This window comes from Phyllobates terribilis, unplaced genomic scaffold (genome assembly GCF_046119375.1).
Source record: "Phyllobates terribilis strain yellow unplaced genomic scaffold, ASM4611937v1 Scaffold_1__5_contigs__length_1240528914, whole genome shotgun sequence".
NCBI lineage: Eukaryota > Metazoa > Chordata > Amphibia > Anura > Dendrobatidae > Phyllobates > Phyllobates terribilis.
The window spans coordinates 813294474-813311169 of record NW_027362761.1 but is presented as its reverse complement, the minus strand read 5'-3'; the positions used below and the strand labels follow the sequence as shown (position 1 = coordinate 813311169).

The 16696-nt window shown below is 46.0% G+C and overlaps 1 protein-coding gene across 1 annotated transcript; it reads left to right on the top strand.

Annotated features, from left to right (window-relative positions):
* The first annotated feature begins 652 nt into the window (after positions 1–652).
* Positions 653–16696, top strand: COPS4 (COP9 signalosome subunit 4). Its single transcript, XM_073655211.1, has 10 exons — positions 653–811; positions 2623–2702; positions 2836–2987; positions 3083–3186; positions 4378–4531; positions 4922–5072; positions 5342–5512; positions 6957–7072; positions 7154–7238; positions 16328–16696. The coding sequence occupies exons 1-10, from the start codon at positions 738–740 to the stop codon at positions 16459–16461; spliced, it is 1221 nt and encodes a 406-aa protein (XP_073511312.1). The 5' UTR covers positions 653–737; the 3' UTR covers positions 16462–16696.

Below are 16696 nucleotides of genomic sequence, written 5' to 3'. Positions count from 1 at the left end.
AAATATTCCCCACAAACTGCATTGAACTACTGTACCCAATTTATTATATATTTTAGGAGTCGGTCCATTTTATACAGACTCCGACTCCACCAAAATGGACACCGACTCCACAGCCCTGCTGTGCACCTTTACCCACTGCTCCATTATGCTTCTTCCCATCATACATGATTTATGGCTTGTCTATAGGATGTCCCCTAAATGTGGCAGACAGTGGCCCCACCATGGGGACCCCCATCTCCCGGGGCGCGGGAGCTGCCGCTGTCAGCAGAGACGTGATCGGTGTGACCATACAAATGTACTCTACCTCCATTACTCTGTACGGGAATTCCAAGAACCTCTCCAGTGCCAGCTGTACAAAACCAAGAAGCATTTAATGAGATGGCTGCACATCTGCTGGATTTTCCATACATTCACGTGATTGGGATAAATAACCTTTTAATGTCACCATTTTGTGTGTTGCCTCTGATGTGAGCTGACACTACTCCACGTTGCACGGGCTGACGGGATTTTGTCCCAAGTTTTGCTTTGCATTCACTGCTCTGCCCTGAATAGCGTTTTCTTACTCCACTCGAAGTGTAATTCCACAAGCGTCCAGCAGAGGCAGACTGTCGCACAACCATTTCAGATTGAACTCGGTGGCATCCGTAACTCTGACCAAAGTGCGACCGGAAAGCAGTAGGCGGTGTGTCGCTATCTCATGACGTCATGGGCATGTCAAGCGGCTAAGAAGCATCAAGATGGCCGCTTCTGTCAGACAGGATCTCACCCAGCTTATGAGCTCCAGCGGTTCTCACAAGGACCTGGCTGGGAAGTGAGTGCAGGGAGGGGGACGGGAGGCATTGGTGGGCTGCTGTCTCCAGGGAGGGGGGCTTGAGGCGTCGCTGGGCTCCTGTCTCCATTCCTCTGTGTGTAGGCGGTTCCAGCTGTCGGTGTAGCACTAGCCTGTCTGTATGGAGGAGATGAGGGCTAGTAGAGATCAGCAGAGCTTCCGCTAAGGGGTGTAAAAGGCCTAACCCCTGTATAAATGCCAACACCTGTTTCTGGTCCTCACTTTTCCAGATCTCTGCTTGCTGTCAGTGTGTAGAAATATTCCTCTCCACACTTCAGGGTGGGATTTCTATCTGGATCTGGTCTTCCAGGCCCAGATATCAGATGTCTCCTCTCACCAGCAACAGTTTTACTTCAGAACTGTTTACTCATGAAATATAAGGAAGAATGTTTTTGCTCACTGACATCTGGAAAATGGGGGGAGTTAAAGGGAATCTGTCTGCAGGTTTTGGCTATGTAATCTAAGGACTCTATGATGTAGGGGGTTAAAGCATTGAATTCAGGGATATGTTGCTTATTAGGCTGTGTGCTGTTGTTTACTTATAATGAAGGTATTATCACTGCTGGACTACAGGGCACACTTAGACCGACACCCCCCTCCTCTGATAAGCAGCTCACTGTCTATAGACAATGTACACAGAGCCTGGTGTGGGCAAGGGAAGCCTTCTGACCTCAGCTACATCTAAAAACTTTGCCTGCAGTAGTTGTGATTTTAAATTGACACATCACTGGAATCAGGGACTCTTTCTCTACATTATGCTGCTCTCAGATGCAAAACCTGCTGACAGATTCCCTTTAAACTACAAATGGCCTGAGTCATGATCTGAGGGGTATTTAAGTTACTTTTGTTGCACCTAATACCTGAAAATGACACACAAGGTAATTTAATTTTCTGAAATGCTTTTTATCTCTGTCTTTAATCTGTTTAGTGACTCTGTAGCACAAAGAGATGCACATTATGCTAACGTAGAGCAAAATTTGCACAAAAATATCTGGCGTGCATGAAATACCTATAGGGGGGGACTGGACTACATTGACGCAAAAACTGATGATTCAGCCTAAAACATCTGAAACCACACACTGACACACAGGCCACAAATAAAAAATAGAGCATATAAATGGAACAGGCTTAAAAAAAAATAATATGAAGGCATAAATGAAGAACGGCAAGAACTAGACCAAAAAGAGTTGCAAATGCAATAATAGACCGGGCCCAAAATGTAGTTTGTGTTAAAGGGGTTGTCTGGGACCGACCTATTGCTAAATCCTGATAGGTCATCAGTATCACATTGGTGGGGGTGCTTGGTGACCGTCCGACACCCATCAGCTGTTTTCTGCTCTGGCAGTGGCCTGATATATGCAGTGTACGTAGCAGGACACACAAACTGCTGCAATCATAAATGAAGTAATACAGCCCTGAAATAAAGGTCTCTGCCACTACCTGTTACTGCCATGGTGATAAATCCCCTCATAAAGAAGGCAGCATATGAGCAAGAATTGTAATGGTGAAACAATCCCTGATCTGTCCTGTAGTCCCAGCGCTGCTTGTCTGTTCTTGACCTGTTTATTAGTCTTTATTGCGTTTTTGTAAGTAATGCCCCAATACTGCACAGTGGTGACCTTAAACATGATGTGTATCTTTCTAGTCTGCTGCACTGCTAATATAGAAATTGGGAAAATTACCAGAAGCCCAGAATTGTTTGTCCTCATGTTCGCTGGTATTTCTTGGAGATAATCCAATACTTTCTAGATGGGCGGGAGTGATGGAATAACTGTATTTTTCTCATTTTCCAGGTACCGTCAGATTTTGGAGAAAGCACTTCAGCTGCTTGGTCCAGAGCAGCTTGAAGCTCTCAAAGCCTTTGTTGAAGCAAGTAAGATTTATAGTGTAAAATGTCACATTGTAATTTACAGTGAAAAGTGATTGTATGTTCCCCCACCATAAGCATTGATGAAACAAATTGCCCCCAATGCGTCGATTCCTGATTGAGTTCTTCTCGTTTCCAGTGGTGAATGAGAATGTCAGCCTAGTGATTTCTCGCCAACTGCTCACAGACTTCTGCACCCATCTTCCAAGTCTGCCGGATGGTATTGCCAAGGAAATTTATCATTTCACCCTCGAGAAGATCCAGCCGCGAGTCATTTCTTTTGAAGAACAGGTGAGGGGCCGCACCACATATTCTGTATTGTAAAACCGCCTGCATGGTGGACAGCTGGTGTGGATGGTAAATCTCACTGCAATTCTTACCTACAGGTCGCATCCATTAGACAGCATTTGGCGTCCATTTATGAAAAGGAGGAAGACTGGAGAAACGCTGCACAAGTGCTTGTTGGGATCCCATTGGAAACTGGGCAGAAGTGAGATTCAGTTCTAATTCTTTTAACCCTTTCACGACCTTGGATGTATAGGCTTAGAGTCCCTGCCTTTCATGCGGTCTCTGTCACTGAGTCGGCATCTTTCCCCGCACATGGCACCTGATCTGATGAGCTGTCGTGTGTCTCTAAAAGCCGTGGGTGGAACCAAGATCCACCTGCAGCTGTTAACCACATACAGCGGCATTTAACACGTGCTGGCTGGTTACCATGATGGGTTGCCATGACAGCTGGGGTTCTGCAGAAGACCCCATGCCTGTCTTTGGGAATCTCCTATGAATGCCGGCTCATGGCCGGCATTCATCGATCACGATTTTTGCTACACATAGCCTGTGCTACACATAGCTGATGCTATCAGAAGATCGCAGCTTTAAGTCTCCTTAAACATAAATTGAAATCATCCCCATTGAAAATAAAACAAAAAAGAAAAAATACAGTTATTTGATATCACTGCCTTCTCAATTGTCCAATTTATCAAAATATAAAGTAAATTAGTCCTATTGGTAAACGGCGTAACGAGAAAAAAATCTAAACTACAGAATTATGGTTTCTTGGCCGTTGCAACATTGCAATAACAGGCGATCAAAAAATTGAATCTGTCCGAACATGGTATCAATAAAAGCGTCAGCTCTGGTTACAAAAAATAAGCCGTCACACGGCCCCAGATCCCGAAAAATGAAGATGCTCCAGGTCTTGGAAAATGGTGACATAATTGAATTTTTTTCTTACAAATTTTGGATTTTTTTTTTCACCACTTAATTAAAAAAATAACCTATACATATTTGGTATCTGCGAATTCGTAATGTCCTGGGGAATCATAATGACAGGTCAGTTTTACCATTTAGTGAACATGGTAAATAAAAAAAAAAATGATGGTAAAATCAGTGGTGCCATTCAAAAATACAACTCGTCCCGCAAAAAGAACAAGTCCTCATACGGCTATATTGATGGAAAATAAAAAAGTTTTGGCTCTGGGAAGAAGGGGAGGAAAAACGAAAGTGCAAAAAATGGAAAATCGCAAGGTGGTGAAGGGGGTTAAACTATCTCTTATATATACCCTGTCTAAATATTTTGTTTTTCTCAGTTAAACTTAATGGGCAGGTGTGTGTGTGTGTGTGTGTTTGTTTTTTTTTGTTTGTTTTTCCCCACCTGTATTAACTGTGTGTCTTCCTCAAGACAATACAATGTTGACTACAAACTGGAAACCTACCTGAAGATTGCCCGGCTGTACCTGGAGGATGATGACCCAGTACAGGCTGAAGCATACATAAACCGGGCGTCCTTGCTGCAGAACGAGTCCACTAATGAGCAGCTACAAATCCATTACAAGGTAACGGAGCACAATGTGCTATATGAAAATCAGGTTCAGGTAGAAGCACATTGTGCCTGGGTAACATTTCTTGTGATGCACAAGCAACGTGCAGATGATGCTAGGATGGAGCATTTGACATTTAGATTAGACATAAGATCTTGAAAAATTGTTAACCCTCTATTCACTTGTGTCTGACAGCAATGCTTGAAATTTACCGAATATCCAGCATGGGTGAATGGCTTTCTTAAAACACATTTAATTTGCATTGTTCTGTGGCTTATTTTTGAATTTTGGGCAAACTCCTTAATTTTAATTTTTGCAAGAAATATGCAGTGTTTTAAGCACCTTCTTGCTGTGTGGAAAGATATGACCATTTTACTGTGTACTGAATACATTTCTGCTGTCTAGGTATGCTATGCCCGGGTCCTTGACTACAGAAGGAAGTTCATAGAAGCTGCACAGAGGTACAATGAACTGTCATACAAAACCATCGTGCACGAAACCGAGCGGATGGAAGCACTTAAGCATGCACTGCATTGCACTATCCTCGCTTCCGCAGGTAAAGCCATTTGAATTAACCATGAAGAGTCTCTGAAAAAGCGTCTCCTGTTTTTACATGGTTGCCTACCCATTTAAATAGTGTAGGTGGTACTGGCAGGGAAACCTTGCAGTGATAATGTGGATTTGTCAGCTGCCAACGTACTTTGGACAACCCCATTTAACTTTTGAAATAATTATAAGACCAATATTTTGATGTATTTATTTTGTAATCAGTTTGAAACTGGCGACTGTTTAGTACAAAAGTTTATGGTGTCATATTATTCATAGGACAGCAACGTTCACGCATGTTGGCGACACTGTTTAAAGATGAGCGGTGCCAGCAGCTTTCTGCCTATGGCATTCTGGAGAAGATGTACCTTGACAGGATCATCCGAGGAAACCAACTGCAAGAATTTGCCGCTATGCTCATGCCACACCAGAAAGCAACTACCGGTGATGGTAAGATACGCAGCAGGGATTATTACACAGTGATATTGTGCTGATTCTGGGTGACGTGTCGACACTTATTGCTATATTAACGCAGGAATGAATGTGATGAGGACACTGTTGTAAAATACAGCCACATGCTGAGAATAGAAAATCATAGGCCCTGGCTCAACAAAGCCATATAGCCAGAATTCTGGCATAAGTTGCTTTGAAAAGTTGGGAAATATTTGCGCAAAAAATGTTGCATCTTTTGGTGTTTTCACCCCAGTTTCTCCCCGCTCCGCCAAAATAGGCAGAGCTGCTGTAGGACCAATGTTATTGAAGCTCAGAACGGAGTATTGTAATCCTCTGTGATTGTGTTTCATGAATGGTAAAATGTGCGAATATGATGCAGTTATGTACAATCCATATACAGAACACAAAATATGCTTAAAGGGGTATTCCCATCTCCAAGATCTTATCCCAATATATAGTAAGTGTAGTAATAATAATAGCAAATATCTCCAATTAGAAATGTAGTATAGTATTTTTGATTCGCTATCTCTTACCTCATGTGCAGGCATCGCAGGACCTTAGGTATCCATGGTTATGATCACTAACAACTAGTTAACTGTGACTTTATCAGTAGACGTAACCACGGATACCTAAGGTTCTGCGATGCCTGCACTTGAGGAAAGAGAGTGAATCAGAAAAAATAAACTACATTTCTAATTGGAGGTATTTGCTAATATTACTATTATTACACCTACTACATATTGGGATATGATCTTGGAGATAGGTTTGCATTAAAGGGGTATTCCCATCACCAGGTTTTTACCATATGAGGCAAGACCACCACCACCTTTTAGCCCTGATATACAGCATATTAGAATGCTGTATATATGCCCCCAACCTGGCCTGCAAGACAAGAAAAACACCTTTTATTATACTCACCTGCAGGGTGGGGTGGTCAGGTGTGAAGGGCGTTGCTCGTCCTGGTCCTGCGCCTCCCTTCTTCTTGCTCCTGTGCAGGCATACTTCTCTACCCTGTTGACAGCAAAGTACTGCGGTGTACAGGCACTGGAATGGGTCAAAGAGCCCCACTTATGCGCACTGCAGTACTTTGCTCTGCCCTTGACAGGCTAAAGTAGTACGCTTGCGCAAGAGCGCGATGCCAGGGAGGCTGTGTGGATGACTTATGGGATGCGTTATCCACTCGAAGTAATAAGGACCGCATCGCCAGAAAGGAGGCGCTGGACTAGAAACAGCGACACCCCTTGGACCAGACCTCCCCGAAGGTGAGTATAATAAAATGCCTTTTTCTTGTCTTGCAGGCCGAATTGGGGGGCATATATAGAGCATTATAGAATGCTGTATATAAGGGCTGAAAGGTAGCTGCATTGTCTTGTATGGTATAAAACCTGGTGACAGGTTCCCTTTAACTCCCATACTTCATTTGCTTTTGTCTCCTACTAAGGCTCAAGTATCCTGGATAGGGCGGTTATAGAACATAATTTGCTGTCAGCAAGCAAACTGTACAACAATATCACATTTGAGGAGCTTGGAGCATTGCTAGAAATACCTGCTGCCAAGGTGAGTCTCCGCTTTCTGGCTTATGAGTTTCTAATCCGATATCCTGTAAGTGTAAAAGTCGCAATGTGTTCTGTGTTACAGGCTGAGAAGATCGCGTCTCAGATGATCACAGAAGGCAGGATGAACGGATTCATTGATCAGATTGATGGCATTGTTCACTTTGAGAGTAAGTACTGACAGACTAATGAAGCCCGTAATATAGAGAAAAGCTATGCAATCATTGCCACACCATCTTGTAATTTTTAAAATCTCACTAGTTTACGTATTTACCCAAACGCTAGATTATAGCTCGGTTCATCTTGAACTACATTTGTTTGTGACCCTTCCTGCACACTGACCTAATGGCATACTATTAGTCCTTGTGACGCTTCCTCTGAGGCTACACTATCTGGGTTAGGAGGATAGCTGCTACTTAGCTACACTCCTGCTGCAATTGCCGGTGTCTGATAAACTGAGATTCCAGCATTTAATGCTCTTGGATTGTGACGCTGTACTATAGGGGGATCCCTGTATCATGCTGTTGTGGCAGATTTCACTATCAAAACAGGCTGGGACCAAATAAACGCTTCCAGGGCTGTCTCTTGTAGGGCACACCACAGGCTTCTAACAGGTGTGAATATGTCAGTATATTGCCATGAGAAAGGAATTTCTTTATCGTTTCATTGGGGGACACAGGATCATGGGTCTATGCTGCTGTCGCTAGGAGATGGACACTAGGCAAAAAAAAGAAATAGCTCCTCCTCTGCAGTATACACCTGGCTACAGGCACCAAGCTCACCAGTTTAAGCTTAGGATCCAGTCTACCTCCTACAGACACTAACAGATCCAACCCTGTTGTGTTTTATTAAGAGTTGTTCGTTATTTTTTCATATACAGCTCTTCAGGGTTAACAGGGAACACTGCGTCTCCTGTTAACCCGTTTCACAAGCGACCGAGAGAGCAGTGTGGCAACCCCCACATAGCCCACTCTCAGACCCGCTGGGCAGGACCTATCCCCTGTCACCTCACGGTGTGATTCCCGGTGGCCAGTCCTTGCCTATTCCCCATAATGCGTGGCCAAACTGCCCGCGTTTTCTCCGTCGGGGGGGCGTCTCTGGTGGGCCATTCCTCTTACGGGCGGGTATACGCCCCCTCCGGCAATCGACCAATCAGGGCCGAGGAGCATTGTGACGCTTCCGCCACGCCCACAAGCCCTCTCGCGGACCTATCAGCGGCCGGGTTCTTTAAGCCCGCCCCCTTTCCGTCCGCCTATCAAGAGTCTCAGTTCCCCTTGTCAGCAGGGCAGCACGCTCTGCTCCTGCCCCGCCCCTCTACGCCAACGCCATCACTTTGCCTGGCTGCTTCATCACCGCAGCTCTGCTCCTGACTCCTGCTCCAGCCTCAGCTCCGGAGTTCTGACGGGGGACACGGGACTGTGGTTACTTCAGGACCGGGTAGGCTCTGCCCTGGCACCAACCCACACCCTTTCCTGCCCACAGGCTCCCTCCTCTGCAGTATCCCTGGTCAGGCACATATGCCCAGAGAGCTCTCTGTCCGTCCCTCTCACATAGTCAGTCACATACTATGCCTGTGCTCTTTGCGGTACTAAGTGGCCCACGGTTCTCACAACAGCTTTCTGCTCGACCTGCAAACCTCCTGCCATGCTGGCACCCCAAGATCCTCCCCGCCACCCAGGACGAAGGAACTCCCTCTCCTCCGGAGTGGGCTGTTGCTATGTCCCAGTCTGTCTTTGACATCACCAAGGTATCTCAATCTCTGGTGCAGGTCCTAGAACGCTTGCCTTATCCACAGCCACCAGAGCTCCGAACGTTCCCACGGACAGTTCGCAGGCACCCCTGCCCCCTCCTCCCAAGGGCAGACTGAGAGCACGTTCTCAGAAACAGACTTGCACAAGCTCATCCTCCAGCTCTCCAGACTCCAAGATGCTCCCTGCATCTCACACCTCTTCCCCGGAGGTCGCCCTGGGATCTAACTAGGCATCAGATTCAGACTCTGGATCCGACATGAACCAATATTCAAAGATCCAGGACATGGTTGACAGCGTTATATCGGCCGTCAATCAGACTCTGCACGTTAAAGAGGACGAGAGCCCTTCTCAGGACTACTGTTTCCTTCAAGAGAATTAATCGCCCGGCACGCACTTTTTCTAACCATACAGAATTTGACGGTGTCTTTTAGAAACCGTGGGAGCATCCAGAAAAGTGCTTCACAGGAAAGAAACAGACATGCTATACCCGTTTAACCATGACCTTGTCATTAAATGGATGAAGTCCCCATCAGTGGATCCTTGTGTCTCTCGGACAAAACGGTGCTGTCTCTTCCAGAGGATTCCTCCCTTAAGGACACTACGGATAAACAGGCTGAGGCCTTGGCTAAGTCAGCCTTCAAGGCTGCTGGCGCCTCCCTTTGTCCTTCCTTTGCCTCAACTTGGGTATCAAAAGCAATGTCCGCATGGGCCAAACAGCTTAGACAAGGCATTTTAACGGGGGCTTCCCCGGATGATCTGGCTGACCTAGCGGATCAGATCGCCTACGCAGGGAAATATCTGCTCACGGTGTCCCTCAACGCCACTGCCTGATCAGCCCGTGTCTCTAGCAATCTTATTGCCTTACGTAGAATTCTTTGGCTGAAGGCTTGGAACGCCGACCCATCTTCCAAAAAATCTCTTAAAAAATCTTCCTTTTCAAGGCTCCAGGCTGTTTGGGTCTAAGTTAGACCAAATCATTTCTGATGCCACTGGGGGCAAGAGCACCTCCCTTCCCCAGCCCAGACCTAAATGCCCCTTTCCTAGGAGACGTTCCCTTCAGTTCCGGTCCTTTCGTAAGTTCGCTCAATCGGGCCCCTCCTCTCAACAGGACCGTACCCCAGCACAGCGAGAGAGACGTAAGCCTTCCTTTAGGCCCACTCCCAACTGGCGCGCAAAGGGTCGCTCCTCCAAGTCCTCTGGATACCGATCACGATCCAACAGATTTTACTCAGCATGACTGGTCACTCCCACCTGGGACTTCTCCCAGGGCGGGCGGCCGTCTGCTTCTGTTCCGAGACTCTGGGGTCTCGGCAATAGACACCTGGGTAAAGGAGATTGTGACCTCCGGCTACAAAATTGAATTCAACGCCAGGCCAGGAACACGATTTCTCCGGTCCCGCCCCCCCACAACCATCTCTGCTTCCCGGCTTCCTTCAGGACATTGCCTCCCTTCTGCGCTCAGGAGTCATAGTTCCCGTCCCCTTTCAGGAAAGGTTTTCCAGTTTTTACTCCAATCTTTTCGTTGTTCCAAAAAAGGACAGCTCACTACGTCCGATCCTGGATCTCAAACGGCTAAACCCACAAGTACGCACCCGGCACTTCAGAATGGAGTCACTCAGGTTGGTAATCGCCTCGATGGAAGCCGGGTAATACCTATGTACAGTCATGGCCAAAAGTATTGAGAATGAGACAAATAGTAATTTTTCCAAAGTTTACTGCTTCATTTTTTGTAATGGCAATTTGCATATACTCCTGAATGTCAAAGAGTGATCAGCTTAACAACAATTACTGTACTTGCAAAGTCAATATTTGCCCAGAAAATGAACTTTAACCCCCAAAACACATTTCAACATCATTGCAGTCCTGCCTAAAAAAGGAGCAGCTAACATCGTTTTAGTGATTGATCGCCAGCCCTGTCCTCATCAACACCCACACCTGTGTTAATGGATCAATCAGTCATGATTAAGTAAGAATGACATCACTGGACACTTTAAAAGGAGGCTGGTTCTTGGTATCATTGTTTCTCTTCAGTTAACCATGGTTATCTCTAAAGAAACACGTGCAGCCATCATTGCACTGCACAAAAATGGCCTAACAGGGAAGAGTATCGCAGCTACAAAGATTGCACCTCAGTCAACAATCTTATCGCATCATCAAGAACTTCAAGGAGAGAGCTTCCATTGTTGTCAAAAAGGCTCCAGGGCGCCCAAGAAAGACCAGCAAGCGCCAGGACCGTATCTTAAAACTGTTTCAGCTGCGGGATCGGACTACCAGCAGTGCCGAGCTTGCTCAGGAATGGCAGCAGGCTGGTGTGTGTGCTTCTGCACGCACTGTGAGGCGGAGGACTCTTTGAGCAAGGGCTGGTTTCAAGGAGGGCAGCAAAGAAGCCACTTCTCTCCAGAAAAAACATCAGGGACCGACTGATATTCTGCAAAAGGTACAGGGAGTGGACTGCTGAGGACTGGGGCAAAGTCATTTTCTCTGATGAATCCCCTTTTCGATTGTTTGGGACATCTGCAAAACAGCTTATTCGGAGAAGAAGAGGTGAGCGCTACCACCAGTCTTGTCTCATGCCAACTGTAAAGCATCCTGAAACCATTCATGTGTGGGGTTGCTTCTCAGCCAAGGGAATCGGCTCACTCACAGTCTTGCCTAAAAACACAGCCATGAATAAAGAATGGTACCAGAATGTCCTCCAAGAGCAACTTCTCCCAACCGTCCAAGAGCAGTTTGGTGCCCAACAATGCCTTTTCCAGCATGATGGAGCACCTTGCCATAAAGCTAAGGTGATAACTAAATGGCTCATGGAACAAAACATAGAGATTTTGGGTCCATGGCCTGGAAACTCCCCAGATCTTAATCCCATTGAGAACTTGTGGTCAATCATCAAGAGACGGGTGGACAAACAAAAACCAACAAATTCTGTCAAAATGCAAGCATTGATTATGCAAGAATGGACTGCTATCAGTCAGGATTTGGTCCAAAAGTTGATTGAGAGCATGCCAGGGAGAATTACAGAGGTCTTGAAGAAGAAGGGGCAACACTGCAAATATTGACTTGCTGCATTAACTCATTCTAACTGTTAATATAACCTATTGGTACTCATAATATGATTGCAATTATATTTCTGTATGTGATATAAACATCAGACAAACACTAATAAAAACCAGAGGCCAGCAGATCATGTGAAAATCTAATTTTGGTGTCATTCTCAATACTTTTGGCCATGACTGTACAGTGGACATTCAGGACGAGTATCTTCACATCCCAATCTGCACATCACATCAGAAGTTCCTTCTCTGTTCCTTCCAGAACGCACATTACCAGTTCACTTTCCTCCCCTTCGGCATCGCGTCTGCACCGAGGGTTTTCACGAAGGTAATGGCGACGGTCATGACCATTCTATGAGCCGGGGGGATTGTAATTATCCCCAACCTCGACGACCTGTTAATCAAAGGCCCCACATTCAGGGACTGTCTCCACAGCCTCCAGATCACCTTGAACACACACTCTCGGTTAGGCTGGCTGATCAACACAGACAAATCCTCCCTGGTCCTATCTCAACGTGTAACCTTTCTAGGGATGCAGTTCGACACGACCCATGCCCGGGTCCTTCTTCCGAGGGAAAAGATGAAACTCTCTCCGTCGGGGGATCCACCTTCTCTCCGACCCAAGTCCACACTCCCTTCGCCTATGCATGAGTGTCCTGGGAAAAATGGTGTCAGCCATGGAAGCAGTCCCGTTTGCCCAGTTCCATACCCGGCCTCTTCAACTGGTCCTTCTGTTGGCTTGGGACAAGAACCTGTCGTCTCTAGATCGACGCATCAGGTTACCTCTTCAGGTCAGAAGGTCACTAACCTGGTGGACCCGCCCCTCTTCCTTCAGACCCGGGAGGTCATTCCTACCGCTTCGCTGGCAGGTGGTCATGACCAATGCCAGCCTCATCGGTTGGGGGGCAGCCTTCCTTCACCACACGGTGCAGGGCCGGTGGAGTCCCCACAAAGTCTCCCTACCGATCAACATCTTGGAGATGAGGGCAATTTACCTGCCGTTGCGTCACTGGCAGGAGATTCTAGCAGGGTTCCCAGTCCGCGCACAATGCCACGGCCGTGGCATACATAAACCATCAGGGAGGAACGCGCAGCAAGCCCATCTTGAAAGAGGTGGTAAGAGTGCAAGTTTGGGCCGAGAAGACCGTTCCGGCAATCTAAGCAGTCCACATTCCGGGGGTCAACAAGTGGGCGGCCGACTTCCTCAGTCAGCAGGGCCTTGCCTTCAGGAGAATGGTCTCTCCATCCCGAGGTGTTTCGTCAGATTTGCTTACGGTGGGGCACGCCGGATGTCGACTTCATGGCGTCTCGGTTAAACCACAAGGTCCCATCCTTTGTAGCTCGGTCCCGCGATTGCTCAAGACGCGCTAGTCATATCAGGGCAGCTGGAACTGAGATCATATCTCTTTCCCCCTTTTACCTTTGATCCCTCGAGTCGTCAAAAAGATCAAGACAGAAGGAGTACAGGTAATTCTAGTAGCCCTGGATTGGCCCAGACGCGTCTGGTACACAGATCTAGTAAACCTGCTCGTTGACTCCCCCTGAAGACTACCAGACTGTCCGGATATCCTCTCTCAAGGACCTATTCTTCATCAGAGTTCTCGTTCTCCGAATTTAATGGCATGGCCGTTGAGGCCGCAGTGTTGAAGAAGGCGGTTTTTGCTGACGTCATTCAGACCCTAATTAACGCCAGAAAACCCGCTACCTCGCGCATATACCACAGAACGTGGAGAGCCTTTTTTCGTCACTGTGAGCAAGATCAGCTAGCTCCCATGTCTTTTTCGTTACCGGTCATTTTTGCCTTTCTTCAGTCTGGCCTGGAGGCGGGACTCTCTTTAAGCACGCTCAAAGGCCAAGTTTCGGCCTTGTCCATTCTATTCCAACGTAACTTGGCTGACCGTCCTCGGGTCAAGACATTTCTACAAGGGGTGGCTCACCTGGCGCCGCCTTATCGCCCTCCATTGGACCCATGGGACCTTTTAATATGGTCCTAAGCGTTCTCCAATTGCCCCCGTTTGAACCCATTCAGGACATCTCAGCCTCTCTTCTCTCCTGGAAAGTGGCTTTTTTGGTGGCTGTTACCTCAATTAGGAGGGTTGCAGAGTTCGCAGCCCTCTCATGTTGGTCGCCCTTTCTGGTCTTCCATCAAGACAAGGTAGTGCTCAGGCCGGTGCCTTCCTTTTTGCTGAAAGTAGTCTCCTCTTTCCACATCAATGAGTACATTGTTTTGCCTTCTTTGTGCCCTGCTCCAGTGCATCCTCGGGAGAAATCCCTGCACAAACTGGATCTGGTCAGAGCTCTACGTGTGTACCTTTCTAGAACGGCCTCCCTTCAGCGTTCGGATGCCCTGTTTGTTATCCCTGAGGGGCGTCGCAAGGGTCTTCCTGCTTCCAAGTCAACCATCGCCCGTTGGATACGTTCGACTACTTTGGAGGCATATCGCGTCTCGGCCAAATCTCCCCCTCCGGGTGTAAGGGCTCACTCCACCCGGGCGGTGGGGGCCTCTTGGGCGGTTCGCCATCAGGCTTCGGCTTCCCAAATCTGTAAAGCCACAACGTGGTCTTCACTCCACACCTTTTTCAAGGTTTTACAAGGTCCACACTTCTTCGGCTGATGCCAGTCTTGGATGGAAGGTCCTGCAGGCGGCGGTTGCCCGCAGTCTGACCTAGTCTGTGAGTATCTTGTGTTCTCCCACTCAAAGGACTGCTTTAGGACGTCCCATGGTCCTGTGTCCCCCTGTGAAGCGATAAAGAAAGAGAGGGATTTTTGGTACTCACCGTAAAATCTCTTTCTTGGAGCCTTCATTGGGGGGACACAGCACCCTCCCTGATTTTGGGCATCTCCTTTTAGTTTTCACAGTTGTGCCCCGTTGGGCATTGCATAGTTGGTTATTTTATGTTTCTCCTACTGCTTTAGCCACTAACTGGTGAGCTTGGTGCCTGTAGCCAGGTGCATACTGCGGAGGAGGAGCTATTTATTTTTTTTGCCTAGTGTCCATCTCCTAGCGACAGCAGCATACACCCATGGTCCTGTGTCCCCCAATGCTGGCTCCAAGAAAGAGATTTTACGGTGAGTACCAAAATCCCTCTTTTAGTAGATTAAAATTTAAGTATTGTAAAAAAAAAAAAAGCCCTTTAAAAAAAAAAAAAAGTATTTAAAAATACTAACCTGATTGCAACATATTTCATATCCCTGTATATATCTATAGTGCAATATATTTAACCCCTTCCAGACATGGGCTCATATATAAGGTTATGGAGTGGACTCTGCTCCTGAGACACACTGCAGATGCCTGCTGTGTTATAGGCCAGCATCAGCTGCTACTTGCAGTAAATACTGCTATCTCTGATTTAATGCCTTTGTCAGTCACTGGCAACAGCATTTACATGTTGCAATCCAGGGAGGGGCAGGTGTCCATTGTGTCAGCAGGTTGTCATGGCAGCCAGAAGCCTACTAAACATCCAGACACTGCCATAAAGGTATTCCTACGAAGACTAAGCCTATTATTTTCGTATCTGCAGTATGTAGTACAAGTACTCAGATAATAGCAAGTTCTAGAAGTAGACTAAAAAAATAAAGTATTAAAAATAAAGAATAAAAATAAAATTTAAATCTCTCTTCTTCTATAAAAATAGAAGAATGATTTGATATGATTTTTTTTTTTTCTTTTAAATCAATTTGGTACTGAGGTTTCCGTAAAAGTTTATATTGAAGTTTAGAATACCCATACGGTAAAAGCAGTAAAAAAAAAAAAGCAACCCAGCAGAATAGTTGTTTTTCAGTCACTGCACTTCTCCATAAAAATACAATAAAAGGCAATCAAAATGTCTTGTGTACCCCAAAATGGTATCAATAATAACTACAGCTCACTACACAATATAAGCACTTATAGAACTACATCAAAGGAAAAATAAAGTGCGTCCTGCAAAATGACAAACTTTTTTTTTTTTTTTTTTAGCAGAATTTTTCTTACACCGCTAAAATAAAACTTTGCTTTTAGTACTGTTTATATGACGCCAATTCTTTTCTTGCAGCGCTGTAAAAATGAAACTTAAGACAATGGTGGAACTGTTTGTGTGTGTGTGTGTGTGTGTGTGTGTGTGTGTGTGTGTGTGTGTGTGTGTGTGTGTGTGTGTAACGGGTTTAAAAAAAAAAAAAAAACAGGCGCAGAGGAAAAAATAATGGACCCAAAACTTTGATACAGTCCTAAAAAAAAATCTCATCCTTAGGGGGGGGGGGTCTTTGCATCATACTGTAGGGAGTGGTAGATTTGGAAGCTGTAGATTACACTATATTGCTCCATGAATTCAATGATGGGCGGTTTTTGCCAACAGTCACCTCCAGGTTTCTCCAACCTTCTGCTAGAAAATAAAATCTATAATTAAAATCAACTACTGATCTTTACATAGAACTTTGTTGAAATGTACTTTGACTTATTTTTTGGCTTTGCGTCCTCAGCTCGTGAAGCTTTACCTACGTGGGACAAACAGATCCAGTCATTATGTTTCCAAGTCAATAACCTTCTAGAAAAGATCAGTCAGACGGCACCGGAGTGGACCGCTCAGGCCATGGAGGCTCAGATGGCCCAGTGAAGACTATACCCATGTTTCTTTTTTCCCTTTTAGGATTATACAGTAAACCTTGTCAAGTTATGTGACAACAATGCACTTAGAGGACTTTTGTAAGAATTTTCATTTTCTTCAACTAATGAATGTCAGTGAAGTTTTTAGACCACAATCGTAAAACTGAACATCAAGGACGCATGTGTGATAAAAGGCAGCCGTGTTTGTGGCATGCACATGAAATAAAGGTCATTTGTTTGTCTAC